General features: G+C 38.6%; 1 protein-coding gene across 1 annotated transcript in view; it reads right to left on the reverse strand.

Annotated features, from left to right (window-relative positions):
* The window catches only part of ARHGEF6 (Rac/Cdc42 guanine nucleotide exchange factor 6), a 116,938-nt gene that overhangs the window by 37,852 nt on the left and 60,469 nt on the right, over nt 1-18,617 (reverse strand). Inside the window, exons 7-9 of the mRNA XM_025372211.1 lie at nt 12,413-12,507; nt 7,053-7,148; nt 5,286-5,408 (exon numbers count right to left, since the gene is read on the reverse strand). Of these exons, the coding sequence (XP_025227996.1) occupies nt 5,286-5,408; nt 7,053-7,148; nt 12,413-12,507 (314 nt within the window). The remainder of the gene's footprint in view (nt 1-5,285; nt 5,409-7,052; nt 7,149-12,412; nt 12,508-18,617) is intronic.

Below are 18,617 nucleotides of genomic sequence, written 5' to 3' on the forward strand. Positions count from 1 at the left end.
TGTCACCCAGGCTGGAGTGAAGTGGCACAATCTCAGCTCACTGCAACCTTCGCCTCCCAGGTTCAAGCGATTCTCCTGTCTCAGCCTCCTGAACAGCTGAGATTACAGGCATGCACCACCACGCCTGGCTAATTTTTGTATTTTTAGTAGAGACGGGGTTTCACCATGTTGACCAGGCTGGTCTCAAACCCCTGACCTCAAGTGATCTGCCCACCTCGGCCTCCCAAAGTGCTGGGATTACAGGCGTGAGCCACCACGCCCAGCCAATAAAGTATTCTTTAATTAAGGAATGTACCTTGGTTTTTTAGACATAATGTTATTGCACACTTAATAGACTACAGTAGAGTGTAAACACAACTTTTATATTCAGCTGGAAACCAAAAATTTAATGTGACTCACTTCATTGCAATATTCACTTCACTGTAGTGGTTTGGATCCAAATGCACAGTATCTCCAAGGTAGACATGTATCTGATAAGAATATAATATCCAGAATATATAAAAAACTGTTGCAACTCAACAATGAAAAGACAGCTAACTGAATTTTTTTTAATGAGCAAAAGATTTAAATAGACATATTCCCAAAGAAGACATTAAAATAGCCAATAAGCAAGATGAAAAGATGTGCATCATTATTAGCCATTAATAATAAGGAGTGACTGCTACTGGGGACGGGTTTTTCTGGAGCTAGGCAGTGGTGATGGCTACATAATCTTGTGAATATATTAAAAACCACTGAATTGCATAGTTTAACATTGTGAATTGTATGTTATCTAAATTATATCTCAATAAAGAGACAAATAACTTGATTTAAAAACACGCTAAGGATCTGAATAGACATTTCTTTGTTTTTGTTTTTGTTTTGTTTTGTTTTGTTTTGTTTTGTTTTGTTTTGTTTTTTTGAGACGGAGTCTCGCTCTGTCGCCCAGGCTGGAGTGCTGTGGCCGGATCTCAGCTCACTGCAAGCTCCGCCTCCCGGGTTCCCACCACTCTCCTGCCTCAGCCTCCCGAGTAGCTGGGACTAAAGGCACCCGCCACCTCGCCCGGCTAGTTTTTTGTATTTTTTAGTAGAGACGGGGTTTCACCATGTTAGCCAGGATGGTCTCGATCTCCTGACCTCGTGATCCGCCCGTCTCGGCCTCCCAAAGTGCTGGGATTACAGGCTTGAGCCACCGCGCCCGGCCGACATTTCTTTGAATGAAGGCATACGAACTTCCAGTAGGTACATGAAAGATGCTGTATTAGTCCATTTTCACACTGCTATAAAGATACTATCTGAGACTGGGTAATTTATAAACAAAAGAGGTTTAATCAACTCACAGTACCACATGGCTGGGGAGGCCTCAGGAAACTTACAATCATGGTGGAAGGCGAAGGAAAGGCAAGTACTTCCTTCACAAGGTGGCAGGAAAGAGAGCAAGAGCGATGGGGGAAGAGCCCCTTATAAAACCATCAGATCTTGTGAGAACTCACTCACTATCATAAGAAGAGCATGGGGGAAACCACCCCCATGATCCAATCACCTCCCACCTGGTCCCTCCCTCGACATGTAGGGTTGACAATTCAAGATGAGATTTGGGCGGGGACACAGAGCCAAACCATATCAGATGCTCAATATCATTATTCCTGAGGAAAATGCATATCAATCTCACCATGAGAAACCACTTCATATCTACTAATATGTCTATAATCAAAAAGACTGTCAATAACAAATGTTTGGTGAGGGTGTGTAGAAAATGAAACCCTCATACACAGATAGTGAGAAAATAAATTGGTGCAGTGACTTTCTTTTCTTGTTGTTGTTGTCGTTTTGTTTTGTTTTTTGTCTGAGACGGAGTCTTGCTCTGTCAAGTGAAGCCAAGGCGGGCGGATCATTTGAGGTCAGGAGTTCGAGATCAGCCTGGCCAACATGGTGAAACCTCATCTCTACAAAAATTAGCTGGATGTGGTGGTGCATGCCTGTAATCCCAGGTACTCTAGAGGCTGAGGCAGGAGAATCACTTGAACTTGGGAGGTGGAGGTTGCAGTTGTGCTCCAGCCTTGGTGACAGAGCAAGACTCTGTCAAAAAAAAGGAAAGGAAGGAAAGGAAAGGAAAAGGAAAAGGAAAAGGAAAAGGAAAGGAAACTTTCTATTGCATAAGCTGGGTGGTAGATACACAGGTGCTCATTTTATTGTGATCCTTTAAATTTGCATTTATATTATTCTTTCTGTGGATAAAATATATATCTTAATAAAAACATTTTTTAGAAGTCTGACAGACCCAGATTTTGGTTCAACCACTTAAGATTTCTGAGTTCTTGGGCACATTACTTAACCTAAGCCTTCCAATGTCTTATCTGTAAAGCAGAGATGGCAATAATAACAACTCCCTCATAGGCTTTTACATCATGTGCCTGGCACATGGTCAGTGCTATTATTAGCTAATGTCAGCTATAAGCAGTTGAGCCACTTGCCTAAAAATTCCAAGTTCATGACTTCTCTTTCTTTAAACTACAATTTCCATATTTGCTATTCCATAAGAGTTCAAAATTTGATCAGAGGAATAAAACTGACCTTCAAACAGGACTTACTGCAATTCAACCTTTAAAATGTCCTTACATAACATCTTTGTAAAGCCAATAAATATTGCACCTTAATAAACCAGGACAAGAACCAAAATTTCTCAATGCCATCCCCATCACGCTACCAATGACTTTCTCCACAGAATTGGAAAAAACTACTTTAAAGTTCATATGGAACCAAAAAAGAGCCCACATTGCCAAGACAATCGTAAGCCAAAAGAACAAAGCTGGGGGCATCACACTGACTTCAAACTATACTACAAGGCTACAGTAACCAAAACAGCATGGTACTGGTACCAAAACAGAGATATAGACCAATGGAACAGAACAGAGCCCTCAGAAATAATACCGCACATCTACAACCATATGATCTTTGACAAACCTGACAAAAACAAGAAATGGGGAAAGGATCCCCTATTTAATAAATGGTGCTGGGAAAATTGGCTAGCCATAAGTAGAAAGCTGAAACTGGATCCTTTCTTTGCTCCTTATATGAAAATTAATTCAAGATGGATTAGAGACTTAAATGTTAGACCTAAAACCATAAAAACCCTAGAAGAAAATCTAGGGAATACCATTCAGGACATAGGCATGGGCAAGGACTTCATGTCTAAAACACCAAAAGCAACGGCAACAAAAGCAAAAATTCACAAATGGGATCTAATTAAACTAAAGAGCTTCTGCATAGCAAAAGAAACTACCATCAGAGTGAACAGGCAACCTACAGAATGGGAGAAAATTTTTGCAATCTACCCATCTGACAAAGGCTGATATCTAGAATCTACAAAGAACTGAAACAAATTTACAAGAAAAAATCAAACGACCCCATCAAAAAGTGGACAAAGGATATGAACAGCCACTTCTCAAAAGAAGACATTTATGCAGCCAACAGACATGAAAAAATGCTCACCATCACTCACCATCGGAGAAATGCAAATCAAAACCACAATGAGATACCATCTCACACCAGTTAGAAAGGCGATCATTAAAAAGTCAGGAAACAACAGGTGCTGGAGAAGATGTGGAGAAACAGGAACACTTTTACACTGTTGGTGGGACTGTAAACTAGTTCAACCATTGTGGAAAACAGTGTGGTAATTCCTCAAGGATCTAGAACTAGAAATACCATTTGACCCAGCCATCCCATTACCGGGGATATACCCGAAGGATTATAAGTCATGCTGCTATAAAGACACATGCACACGTATGTTTATTGCGGCACTATTCACAATAGCAAAGACTTGGAATCAACCCAAATGTCCATCAGTGACAGACTGGATTAAGAAAATGTGGCACATATGCACCATGGAATACTATGCAGCCATAAAAAAGGATGAGTTTGTGTCCTTTTTAGGGACATGGATGCAGCTGGAAACCATCATTCTCAGCAAACGATCGCAAGAACGGAAAACCAAACACCGCATGTTCTCATTCATAGGTGGGAATTGAACAATGAGAATACTTGGACACAGGAAGTGGGAAGAGGGGAGGGATAGCATTAGGAGATATATCTAATGTGAATGACGAATTAATGGGTGCAGCACACAACATGACACATGTATACATATGTAACAAACCTGCATGTTGTGCACATGTACCCTAGAACTTAAAGTATAATAATAAAAATAAAATAAAATAAAATAAAAATAAAAATAAAGATTGTTGAGAAGAGTGACAAAAAAAAAAAAATTCTGTCATTTCTGGAGGTTGGTGTCAACTAATGTTCTAGCCTAGCTCTGGGAGCTCAAATCTAGGTCAGATTAAGAGAATATTCTTTTCAGTCTTGAACAGCTTCCAGAATCCATGTCCATTCTGCATCTTAGTCTCCAAGTTAAGTGAAGAGTCTCTATGTTGGACTTGCTTTTGTCCCACCTGGATTTCCAGCACATGACTTCAAAGGTAAAATTCTGTCATCAAGCCTACACTACAGTTTTCTGGCCCAGATGAATGTGTCAGTGAATGTGTCAGGGTTGGGTAGTCAGAAGCTAAAGATGAGCAAGAGAGGTGTGGCACTTATCTAGGTCCCTTGCAAGGACTCATATTCTTAAAGGAGACACTATTCTATTGTTCATCATGAATCGGAAGCAACTTATAGTCATGTATAATTATTATCAGAGCCCTTTGCTTAAAGTATCTGTCACACAGCTCACACCTGCTTTGTAGCTAATCATTGCCTGAAACTTTCTCTACACAGACAAGGGAAGGCAAAAAGAGATGAACCTATGCAGTTTAGCTATGTGTCAGCAACTCAGATAAAACATTCATTGGGGCAAGGGAAAGCTAAACGATAGGCTCTAAATAGAATTTTGCTTCAGGAAAGCCCTCTCTGACCCTTTCTCCACATCCCACTAAGTTGATATCATGTTACTGTTGTCTCACAGAACCCTTTTAATTTACTGTTTCATAATATGACATGTTTACAACGTTTAATTTAATATCTGCATTTCCCTCAAGATTCTGTGCCCCATGAGGGGAGAGACCTCCTCCTCCTTGTTCATTCCTGTATCCCCATCAACTGGTACAGGGCCTTGCACATAGTAGGTGCTCAAGAATTTATTTGTTGGATTAATGAACAATCAATCCATGTAACAATGAATCAATTCCTGGCATCATGAACAGGGATAATCAAGAGTCCAACTGAAGACCTTGGATTTCCAAATGACGTGGTCCTAAGAAATGATCTCATTGTAAAATCACCTAGTTGGGGAAATGTTAACTATTTACCTGTGCTGAGTGAGTACATTTACAGCTGAAGGATGGTTTGCACAGTAAGCCAGATACATAGATTTAAAATGAGGCATGAGACTCAGTAGACAACCTCCTACTTTTTGCTGGTTTTCTGGAAACCTGTAAATAAAATGGACAAAACACAGAATGCAAAATAGGAAACAGGAGGCAAAGGAAGATTATTCCAATTATATCTGGCAGCATGAAAGCCTTCTGAATATTTTGCCAAGGTTAAAAGAGAAACTATATTATAACCATTTTACCCATGAAACTCATATTCTTGCCCACTGCTTTAAACTCTAGCCACCAAACATAGTTCTAATACATAGAGTCAGATACTTACTTGGAATTAGTAGGTACGGTTGCTTGTTTGTTTTTAAGATGATTATTTTCAAATTTAGCTGGGTACACTAAAAATACTCTTGGTTAATTTATCTAAAGTTTGAGTACAGACAAAACTAATCAAATCCAAAAATGACATACCACAAAAGAATATTATGTAATCTTGGAGGCCTGGTGTTTGCTAGGCAGGGTGGCCTCAAAAGTTTTTAAATCAATGTTTTAAAGTATAAGCCACCTGTCTTCATTTGTAGAAAAATCAGAAAAGCATAATAAGAAAAATGAATTTCTCAGACTCCCACCATTTGGAGATACTGACTCTAAAAATGTTGACATATTTCTTGGGCTTTTTTCTAATGTTTCTCTATAAAATGGAAAACATAAGGATTATTAATCTAGTTTGCAATCTGCCCTTCTCGCTTAGTGAACATCTTTTCATATCAATAATCTAGATCCCTCTTGGTCCCTCAAGTCCCTTTAGTGTGGGCCCTCTCCATCTTTCTCCCTGGACAACCACCTCTGTCCCATTAAGCTTAAATAACAGGTAATCATCTCAGTTTCCCTGTAGAGATGAAAGCTGCCAACTTCTTCAAGATAAGCTACTTGAAAAATTAGTCTTTCTATAGAAACATGTTGCCTGATGATCATTATAGTTCACTCTGTAGTATGAAGTTAAACATCTGGACAATCTAGCTAACCATCAAAAATGTGTTGGTTCACATAAAGATATATTTTTCCTTCCCTCACTTTCTGTGTGTTTCAACTCTTAATATAATAGACACAGTATCAGGAGCAATTCAAAGAGACCAAATCTGTTAAACTGAATGAATCATTTGAATGACTTTTCCAAGTAATTTGCAATGTACAAAAGAAAATATGTAATCAGTGCCAGAGGTGTCATTCATGGTCAATTAAGACCTTATGTGTCTCCAGCGAGGGGATCATCACACACTGGGGCCTGTCGGGGAGTGGCGGGAAAGGGGAGGGAGAGCATTAGGACAAATACCTAATGCATGAGGGGCTTAAATCCTGGATGACGTGTTGATAGGTGCAGCAAACCACCGCAGCACATGTATACCTATGTAACAAACCTGCACATTCAGCACATGTATCCCAGAACTTTAAGAAACATTTAAAAAATTAAAAAGACCTTATTTGTCTCTTATACTGACCAGAAACAGCAAACTCAGGTATTTTTAAATAAAGTCAAAAGTAATTTACGAGATACAGAATTCTAATACACAACTAGTGGTTTGACACTGTGAACACTGCCACCTAGTACATTGCCTATGTATTGCTACTTTGTTCAAAGCTGTAACAAATACCTAACTATGAAGTGCCCTTACCTAAGGCAACAGGTAAAAGGAAAACAAAACACAAACAGCAATGTTGCTGGCTATCCTATCAGAAATATGCCACACTTACTTTGAACATTCTTCCAAGGCTTGGCAGAGTGTCTGTTGAAATGTGCATACTTCCTCGAAGTTTCCCAGTAAAGACGTAACCTCCACAGTACTCAGACTGAAAAAAAAATACAGTACTTGTAGTTATCTCTTCTAGTCTAGTTGGCGAATAGTTTGCAAACATATGGTAAATACAAGGGAAGTAATCCCTGTATTTTAACTTTTGCCTTTCAATTTACAACAATTCTATTGTCTTGGGCAACTTCTTAAGCTTCTCCCCTTGATTTTCTTTTATATAATAAGAATAATGATCCTAAAGAAAAGGAGTGGTCGTAAGGGACATTTAGGTATTTTATAAAGCAAGGAGTAAATTAAAACAAGTGTTTAATACTGAAGTATATAAATAGATAAAAATACATCATAGCTATGAATAAGTGTAAAAAAACCCTTGAGTACCTTCCACTGGATGAACTGGAAAAGTAATTGAAAGACATTATATATGCTCATATAATACACAAGAAAAAATAGCAAAATCAACTTTCTCCTAAACTAAAATGCTCACATATCAATTAAAGGAAATCTTTATGAGATGAAGTAGGAGGGAAAAAATAGTATCGATTTGTTTGTTTTTAGAGTGGAGTGAAGTCAAATAAAGTTTTTAGAGTGGAGTGAAGTCAAATAAAGGCAAACTGAACCACTTTATCCAGGGCCTCTGTATGAAGAATGTTCTTATCTATTCCTCCCCTACCAAACAGTAAGTGATAATAATAATAAGAGCCAACACTCATAGAGCACTGAACACTTACACAAGCATTTTACAATTAAAATCTCATTTTAACCTTATAATAACTCTATAAGGTAGGTATTATGCCAGGGCTATTTCCATTTTACAGGTGGGGAAACCCAGGCATAGAGAGGTTAAGCAAATCATCCAAAGCTACAAAGCCAGGAAATGCCAAAGACAGAAATTGAACCAAAACATTCTAGCTGCAGAGTCCATGCTCTTAACCACTTTTTGGGAGAAAACATTTCTGAAGATTTGCTTAAAAAGCCAAGTTTGGGCTGGGCGTGGTGGCTCACACCTGTAATCCCAGAACTTTGGGAGGCCGAGGCAGGTGGATCACTTGAAGCCAGGAGTTTGAAACCAGCCAGACTGACATGGTGAAACCCCATCTGTACTAAAAATACAAAAAATTAGTCGAGTGTGGTGGCAGGCGCCTGTAATTCCAGCTACTCGGGAGGCTGAGGCAGGAGAATCGCTTGAACCTAGGAGGCAGAGGTTGCAGTGAGCTGAGATCGTGCCACTGCACTCTAGGCTGGGTGACAGAGTAAGACTCTGTCACACACACACATACACACACACACACAAACGCCCTTGTCTGCCACATGTTCTTCTCCTGGAGTGTATGGTAATACTAGGCCGGGTGTGGTGGCTTACGCCTGAAATCCCAGCACTTTGGGAGACCAAGGCAGGCAGATCACTTGAGGTCAGGAGATCAAGACCAGCCTGGCCAATATGGTGAAATCCCATCACTACTAAAAATAGAAAATTAGCCATGCGTGATGGCCTATGCCTGTAGTCCCAGCTACTCAGGAGGCCGAGGCAGGAGAATCGCTTGAACCTGGGAAGCAGAGGTTGCAGTGAGCCGAGATCTCGCCACTGCTCTCAAGCCTGGGGGACAGAGTGAGACTCCGTCTCAAAATATATATATATAAAATATATTATATTTTTTATTATTTTTTATTATATATTATATATATTAAATATATAATATATTATATATGTATATTATATATATAAAATACCAGGGGAGTATTCCCAAGAGAATATTTTTTTTGCTGACTAAGAAAGAAAGGGAAGAAGACCAAAACAAACATTACCAGTAACTCTGAGAGAATAAAAAACTGCTAGTTCCTCTGCTGTAATGCCATCCTGAATCACAAGCTGGAAAACCCCTATTCTAAAGTGAAACCTTTAGCCAACCAACTTCCCTCGTTGTTGCTCTCTCAGAGCAGTGAGAACTTAAGTTGGGGCCTTATCTGAACCTGACTGGGGGCTTATCTGGCCCCTTCGCGATCAGATAATAGTCAGTCTGGTTTGCTCAAATCACTTTGGGGCCAACAAGACAGTCAGAAGTAATGGAAACTTACTATCACTGCATTCTGAATTCATTTAGGAACAGTACAGGTCTGACTCAGGTCTCTCACCTCCTCAGCCCTGACTCTTTTCCAAAGAACTCAAACAAACCAGTAAGAAAAAAAACAAATAATCCCATCAAAAAGTAGGCAAATGACATGAACACACACTTCTCAAAAGAAGACTTACAAATGGCCAAACAACATATGAAGAAATGCTCACTATCACTAATATCAGGGAAATACAAATTAAAACCATGAGATACCACCTCCGCCCAGCCAGAATGGCCATTATTAAAAAGTCAACAATAATAGATGTTGGCAGCCGGGTGCAGTGGCTCACGCCTGTAATCCCAGCACTCTGGGAGGCCAAGGCGGGCAGATCACGAGGTCAGGAGATCAAGACCATCCTGGCTAACACAGTGAAACCCCGTCTCTACTAAAAAAATACAAAAAATTAGCCGGGTGTGGTGGCGGGAGGCTGAGACAGGAGAATGGCGTGAATCTGGGAGGCAGAGCTTGCAGTGAGCCGAGATCGCGCCACTGCACTTCAGCCTGGGCAACAGAGCGAGACTCCGTCTCAAAAAAATAAAAATAAATAAATAAAATTTTAAAAAATAGATGTTGGCGTAGATGTGGCGAAAAGGGAACACTTACACACTGCTGGTGGGAATGTAAATTAGTACAGCCTCTTTGGAAAACACTACAGTGTTTTCTCAAACCTAAAAGTAGATCTACCATTCCATCCAGCAATCTCACTACTGAGTATTTAGCCAAAGGAAAATAACTCATTAAATCCTTGTATTGTTTTTTTTTTTGTTTTGTTTTGTTTTGTTTTGTTTTGTTTTGTTTTTGCATTGAAAAGGTAGCATTTATTGGGCCTTAAAGTGGAAAAAAATTTCAACATACAAGTACAGGAGAAAAAGACAGTCTATGATGATCTATGTTTTGGCCACCCAACAACCGAACCATTCTCCCTTCTTCTGTACCGGCACCCATATTCTCCTTGGGAAATGACCGTTCCCAGATCCCTGAGCCCCTTTCAGCACACACCTCACCTTATCACCAATCACACCCCCTTGGGTTAGGGATTGTGAATGAGACTGGAAGAGGGACAGGAATCAGGAATGTATTTATCTATTTATTTTTTGAAACCGAGTCTCACTCTGTCACCCAGGCTGGAGTACAGTGGGACATGTATTGCCTTTTGATCGCTAATCAGTCCCTCCTTCGTTTAAAATCTTACCATCTCCCCTCCCAGAGTTACCACTTCAGTTTCCATCTTCTCTGCCTGTCACTTCCAGAAAACAGAAAGCATGTTTCACTTGGCAGCAGGGGGCACAGTGGCTCCAGCCTGGCCACGTACTGGCTGTGTGATGGGCAAGGGAGTAAACTTGTCTGGACTTCAGCTTCTTCTCTATCCAATAGAGATAGTCATTTCTCCCAGGATACTAGACCCAATGATTTACTGATTTACTTCAGCTCTAAGAACTATGATTCACAGAACACTTCATATTTCACATGATAATAATAAAAAATACTTCGTTTTTTGTTCTGTTTTGTTTTGTTTGAGATGGAATCTCACTCTGTCCCCCAGGCTGGAGTACAGTGGCATGAACTTGGTGCACTGCAACCTCTGCCTACCGAGTTCAAGCGATTCTCCTGCCTCAGCCTCCTGAGTAGCTGGGACTACAAGTGCGCACCACCATGCCGAGCTAATTTTGTATTTTTAGTAGAGATGGGGTTTCGCCATGTTGCCCAGGTTGGTCTTGAACTCCTGGCCTCAAGTGATCCACCGCCTTGGCCTCCCAAAGTGCTGGGATTACAGGCGTGAGCCAACGTGCCCAGCCAGCCACTGCGCCTGCCCCAAATAACACTTTGTTATGGATCATGTTTAAACTCTTACAACACAGGAATAGAAAATCTTTTCATACTGAAGTAGATTTCCATGGTGCCAGGAGAATAAACAAGTAGGAAATTTAGCAAGAAAAAAGACATTATAACTAAACAAGCATAATTTGGAAAAGGGGAGAATTTTTCTCACAATATTTTTTTCTTTTCTTTTTCTTTTGTCTGCTTGGTTTTTTGTTGTTGTTGTTGTTGTTTGTTTGTTTTCATATGGAGTCTTGCTCTGTCTCCCAAGCTGGAATGCAGATGTGATTTTGGTTCACTGCAGCCTCCGCCTCCCAGGCTCAAGCGATTTTCGTGCCTCAGCCTCCCAAGTAGCTGGGATTACAGGCTTGCACCACCAGGCTCAGCTAATTTGCTTCTGTATTTTTAGTAGAAACAAGGTTTCACCATGTTGGCCAGGCTGGTCTTGGACTCCTGACGTCAAGTGATCTGCCTGCCTCAGCCTCCCAAAGTGCTGGGATTTTGAGCCATCACACCTGGCCAAATTTCTCAAATATATTAACTTATTTAAGTTTGAAGCTGATAGTTTAGGCAACTGTTTATCAATAGTAAACTCTTTCCAAGGTAAAAAGAGAGGTTTTTGTTCTCCATTATATGGGCTGACTGGTAAATTTTCTATTTGATCATGATCTCTAGTGAAATTTAATTAATTAAAATAAAAACAAATAAATGCAGTTTACCACTATTTGTTAAATATGCTGTGCCTACAAGGATTTAAAAAAAATGGTCACTACTTTTCTTTCATGAAAACTGAAGCTTTCAATTCAGGCTTTACACAATCACTTCAGATTTCTAAGACCAGAGTAAGGTTTGAACATTTTGTCTTTAAAAACACTTTAGCATCTCTTTATCATTCACATTTGCCTGGGTGAAATAATGGCTTGAATAGTTCTTATGAGCATTCACAAAATGCCATACTCTTTCCATTCTCAGAGCATGGGAAAGAAGTTCTGCCCTGGCAAACAAAGGTCAGAGTGAGCATGAGAATTTCCAGTTGATGTGCTTTCTGAATAAAAGAACCAGGGAATTCTTTTCCTATAAGGTAAAACCAGGCACATCACTTTTTTTTTTAATGTACAAGATAAAAACTGTGACAGTAAGAAACACAGATCTGCTCATTCCTTTCACAGCCAGAAGAGAAAGAAAGCCAAGCTCTCCAAAAGCAACATCTTGCATAATTTCTATTGCCCTGACCATGTTCTTGGCAACCTGTGATCTGTGGAAATTCTTCTAAAGGGCAAAATCAATTATTCAGTGACTGACATACGAATAATGAATCCATATGCTGACATTATGTTGCTTTACTTAGTGAGGGGTTTAAAATAAACATCTTACTTGTTATTGGACTGCAGGGGTCTTAAGTAAGTAACAAGAAGAGACTGAAGTTCTTTAGCATATTCTTTTTCAGTGTCCAGGATGTTCTGTAACACCTATGAAAAAAAAAAAAAGTCAATATATTATAATCATCAAAATAGTCTAAGGCAAAATGTAGCTTTGATCTTTTAACCAAGTTACTAGGAAGAGAAAAGGTCCTATTTACTCAGGCTACCATTGCAAGCAAAGAACACAAAATCTATGCGCTTTCTTTCAATCTAGCAAACTACTTTAATTATTGCATGACAACTGGTTATATTGCACAATTCATATGAATAAAATTTTTCAGTTACCCATAACTGAATGGGCCTTGCCATTTACACAGTACTGCTTGGTTATTTATTTCTTGTCGAGACAGGATCTCTCTATGTTGCCCAGGGTGGTCTCAAACACCTGGTCTGGAAGAATCCTCCTGCCTCAGCCTTCCAAAGTGCTGGGATTACAGGTGTGAGCCCACATCAAACCCCACAGTACTGTTTAAAATGTTTTCGTGTGCTGTAAATCATTTTATCCTCAGGAAGTTCTCAGTTAGTTAACAAAGAATCATTACTCCTCTTTTACGGAGGAGAAAATTGAGGCCAGCTACCTTAGACACAGAGACTTAATGTCAGCATAATTTAAGGATCACTGTGATATCAAACATCACAAGAGATTTTTGTTTAAGTTATGTTTGTGATAAGACGTTTAGGGAATAAAATCTGAGGATACAGTGAATTTTTAAGCAGAGTTAAAACTAGTCTTTTATTAAAGGCAGAAGGTGCTACCATGAACAATTCAAAGAACAAAGTAGGCTGAAGTGTGAGAAATTTAACAAGAGAAATAAAAATTATCATTATTATTAATCATGTAATTAAAATCCTATAGGCAAAACAACCAATATGGGGGTTCACAATTTCTCTTCCCCCACCAGTTCTAGGGTCATGTCACAACCCATTTCCAAGCCTCTTCTGGTGGCAGGTTAAACCTTCATTTAATACCTAATGTAAATGACGGGTTGATGGGTGCGGTGCAGTGGGCCAGCATGGCACATGTATACCTATGTAACGAGCCTGCACGTTGTACACATGTACCCTAGAACTTAAAGCATAATAATTTTAAAAACCTTCATTTAAGCTCTTAGAGACAACCCAGTTAACATTCTGGTATAATTTTCTTTCATATATTCTAATTCATTCAACAAAATCGACTGAGTGCCTACTCTGCCAACTGCTGTGCTGCCCACAGGGAGTTTATACTGTATTTGCAGAGACATTAAACAGAGAGTTACAATACGGAGTGAAGTGTCCTTAACTAGGAGAAGTGTATTAGCCTACCAATATGCCAGCCATATACTCACAAGACAATGCATGATGATCTGCTTTTGAAAGGTGGAATGGTCAAAACAAGTGGAGATCCCGGTAACCGTGGGTTTTCTGGGAAACAACTGGAGTGCAGGGTGGTAGTTCTGACTCTGCTGCTGACTGAGAGGTTGCTTCAGTTTAAAACTTTGCTTACATCATCTCAGATTATGATATTGCACCTACCTTGGGGACCATTATGAAGATGTAGTGACACACTGTACAGATAGGTGCTGGGTAAGTGGGAAACAGACCTACCAATTTAAAGGGTTAAAAAAGGGTTTCTCAATAGCAACATTATTAACATTTCAAACCAGATAATTCTTTGTTGTGACGGAATGCCCATATCATTGCCATGACATTGCCAAATGTCACCTGAAAGGCAATATTGCCCCCAGTTGAGAATCACTGGCTTAGAAGAACACAGGATGGCTTCAAAAGCTCGGGGTTAAATTGCAGCCCCTATACCGAGCCACTCATGTCTACTTTCAGTTCCTCTATTCCTCAGAAACTACCCTCTAAAAGTGTAAATGCAGGGTTCTGGAGGTATTGATGTTCTCAGAAATTAACCCAGTAATGGAATAGAAATATTCCCCTCCATAGAAAGTCCAAGCGCGAGAATGGAAATTAGAAACTACTTTGAGATGAATGAAAATGAAAACACAACATACAAAACCTCACAGGGTGCAGTTAAACAGTGCTTAAAGGAAACTATATATTTATAAATGCCTATTTTAAAAAAGAAAAAAAGACTTTCGTTTTTCAGTCTGACATGTAAGGAGCTTAGAAGTCATTACTCCATCGTAACAGGAAGTAAATAGCTAAACAAACTGAAATAAACCATCGTTTTCTCTTAAATCTGTCAGAAAAGTGAGGTCACAGGGAAAACTGCTACTCTAAAAATTGGGGAAACAGACAGGCAGATAAAGAGAATCACAAATCACCAGAGCAGAGGTTCACAAGCAGAAGCCTCCACAGGAACCAGCACTAGGATAGAAAAACCTACACTATAATTGACAAACTTCTGGGGGCTCCGGATGCACAAGTCTGAGAGTTAGGAACTCCAGGGGGCAATATTAAGACAGCACACCCACAGTTTTGTGAGTTTAAGCTCCAGGTTCTCTCAGTGAAGATTAGAGGAAAATACCCTCATGCTTCAGGCAGAGGGAGGGAAAAAGTTGCCTTTTTGAATATGCCAGAGCACTCTCTTCTTCTTAACGAGGTCTGCCCTCAGGAGAAACGATTTTACCAGAGCATAACCTACTTTTTGTTTGTTTGTTTGCTTTGTTTCTTTCTGTTTTTGTTTTTTGAGACGCAGTTTCACTTTTGTTGCCCAGGCTGGAGTGCAATGGCGGGATCTCGGGTCACTGCAACCTCTGCCTCCTGGGTTCAAGCCATTCTCCTGCCTCAGCCTCCCTAGTAGCTGGGATTACAGGCATGCGCCACCACGCCCAGCTAATTTTGTATTTTTAGTAGAGACAGGGTTTCACCATGTTGGTCAGGCTGGTTTCGAACCTCTGACCTCAGGTGATTCACCTGCCTCGGCCTCCCAAAGTGCTGGGATTACAGGCATGAGCCACTGCGCCCGGCCCAAGCATAACCTATTGAAGTTTTATCAAATACTAACTGTTATGGGAGAAGGTCAATAAGCAACTCCAGCCAGCTCTAGCCTTCCACATGGGGGAAGGAAGATAACCCAACTCCAGTCCTTTCTAGTCATCCTGTCCCACCTAAGGGGGAGAACTAGGAAGCACTGGTGAAGTTCATGGTCCAGGGACACAAGCTCATTAAAAACCGAGACCTAATTATGGAAATATAGAATGCTTCCCCTCCTTCTACACCTTACCACTACATTACTAAAGGATTATTTGCCACAGTTCCTTTACCCAGTACATCATGTCAGGCTTCCAACAACAATTTACAAGGCATATTAAAAGGCAAAAAATAAAGTATGAAGAGACAAAGCAAGCACCAGAACTCAAGTCAGATAACACAGGAATGTTAGAATTATCAGACCAGTGTTTTTAAGTAACTGTGATTAATATACTAAGGACTCTAACAGAAAAAGTAGATAACATGCAGGAATACATGGACATTATAAGCAGAGAGACAGACATTCTAAGAAAGAATCAAAAAGCAATGCTAGAGATTAAAAACACTGTAACAGAAATGAAGAATGCCTGCCCATGATAGGCTCAATAGTGGTCTGGGCATGGCTGAGGAAAGAATCTTTGAGCTTGAGAATATGTCAATAGAAACTGCTACAACCAAAAAGCAAAGAGAAAAAAGATTGGGGGGAAAAATACAGAAGAGAATACGAAAGAACTGTGGAACAACTACAAAAGGTGCAACATTCACGTAATGTGGAAATATCAGGAGAGGAAAGAGAAAATAATAGAACAAATAATTGAAACAATAATGGTTGAGAATTTACTCAAAATTAGTTAGACACCAAATCACAAATCCAGGAAGCTCAGAGACCAAGTAGGATAAATGCAAAACAAAATTCTAAGCGTATAATATTCAAACTCCAGAAAATCAAAAATAAAGAAAAAATTCTTGAAAGAAGCCACGGGAAACAAAGTTTATCTATACGTGAGTTCAAATGAAAGTTACATCTGACCTCTCCTCAGAAACAATGCAAGCAAGAGGCGAGTGGGGTGAAATATTTAAAGTGTTGAGAGAAAAACCCACTAACCTTGAGTTCTGTATCTTGTGAAATTATCCTTCAAAGCGAAAGACAAATCAAGACTTTCAGACAAACAAAAACTAAGGGGAAGTGTCACCATTAGACCTGCCTTGCAAGAAATGTTAAAAGAAGTTCTTCACAGAGAAGAAAAACAATATAGGTCAGAAACTTGGATCTACATAAAGAAGGAAAGAATATTAGAGAAGGGATAAGCAAAGATAAAATAAAAACTTTTTTTCTTATTTTTAATTGACCTAATAGATAACAGTTTATTCAAAATAATAATAGCAGCAATGTATTTGATTATGTGTGTGTATATACTAATGTGTATTTATGTGTAAGTAAAATGAATGACAGCAATCATACAAGGGATGGGAGGTAATCATTAGGAATACTATGTTATTATAAGGTACTTGCACTACCTGTGAATATAGTGTATATCTTTGTATAGTATTATATGAAAGCGAACTGGGACTAGCTATAAAGGCGTAGAGCAACCACTAAAAATGTTTATTTAAAGAAATATAATTGATATGTGAAAAAACAGAAATGGACTCATATAAAATGCTCAATTAAAACAAAAAGCAAAAAAATGTGGAAGACAAAAAGCGAACAACCAAAAGGGCAACAAATAGAAAACAGTAACAAGTATGGTAGGCATTAATCCACCTATATCAATAATCACTTTAAATGTCAGTGGTCTAAATGTACCAATGAAAAGACAGACATTTTCAGAGTGAATCAAAAAATAAGACCCAACCATATGCTGTTAATAAGAAATTCAATTTAAATATAAAGACATTTATAAATTAAAAATAAAGGGATGAAAAAGGAGGTATCATGTTCATACTAATCAAAAGAAAGCTGGAGTGGCTATGTTAATTTTAGACAGAGCAAACATTAGAGCACGAAAAATTATCAGGAATAGAAAGAGCCATTACATAATAATAAAGAAGTCAGTTCTCCAACAAGACATAACAGTCCTTAATATGCATGTGCCTAAAAACAGAATCAAAATACACGGGGCACAACTTTTATAATCAAATGAAAACTCTTCCATCAAAGTTGTGGTGCAAATGTTCTCCCTTCAATCAATAATAAAAAAAAAGGAACACTCTAGTTCCTTGTCAGTGCAAATGACAATAAATTTGCTTACTTAACCTACTCTCATTCAAAGACCAGGTGAATAAAGTATATTGATAAATCTGAAAGTATATTGATATATCTAACTTCCCAAAGAATAACAATAACAATTATGAAAAACTGTTAAATAATTTATACAAATTTCTTTATGCATAGCGTTTTAGAACTTTTAGTATGATAAGTATATTTTGAAACTAAGCAGGGCCAATATGATACTGTGTTTTTCAAACATATGTGACAATGGCATCATGTATTTTTTAGGCATTTTATACACATTGGTACTTGCTAATTGCTATTCCAAGAAATGAGCAAAAGAAATGAACAAAAAAACATTTTCTTTGGCTGAGTTATATTTTCATATTATGCCTTTCAGTGAGTACTGACATTAGAAGCAGCTATATGAAAGGCCATTATAGTTGTAAACTATTGTTGTAAACTAAAGTTAAAAACATTTTCCAGTATGTTGACTGGCATTTTTGGAAAAAATTCCCCCGTTTTTTTAAACTCGGGTTAAAAAAAAAAAAAAAAAAAAAAGTGAGGCAAAAACTGCTAGAACTTCAAGTAGAAATAGATAAATCTATTATAGTTGAGACTTCACTACCCCTCTATCAGAAATGGAGAGATCCAGCAAGCAGAAAATCAGTAAGCACATACTAGAACTCAATAGTACCATCAAGCAACTGGATATAGTTGGCATCTATCGACTACTTCATCCAACAACAGCAGATTACATATTTTTCTCAAGCCTACATGAAACATTCCTCAAGATAGACCACATTATGATCCATAAAACCCACCTTAGCAAATTTAAAAGAATAGAAATCATGCAATCTATGATCTCAGACGACAATGTAATCACACTAGAAATCAATAACAGGAAAATACTTGGAGATTAAACAACACATCTCAAAATAACACATTTCTTTTCTAAAAATATATTTCAAAAGAAATTTTAAAATATTTTGTACTAAATGGAAATGAAAGTATAACTTATTAA

Source organism: Theropithecus gelada, chromosome X, assembly GCF_003255815.1.
Source record: "Theropithecus gelada isolate Dixy chromosome X, Tgel_1.0, whole genome shotgun sequence".
In the NCBI taxonomy this organism is placed as follows: domain Eukaryota; kingdom Metazoa; phylum Chordata; class Mammalia; order Primates; family Cercopithecidae; genus Theropithecus; species Theropithecus gelada.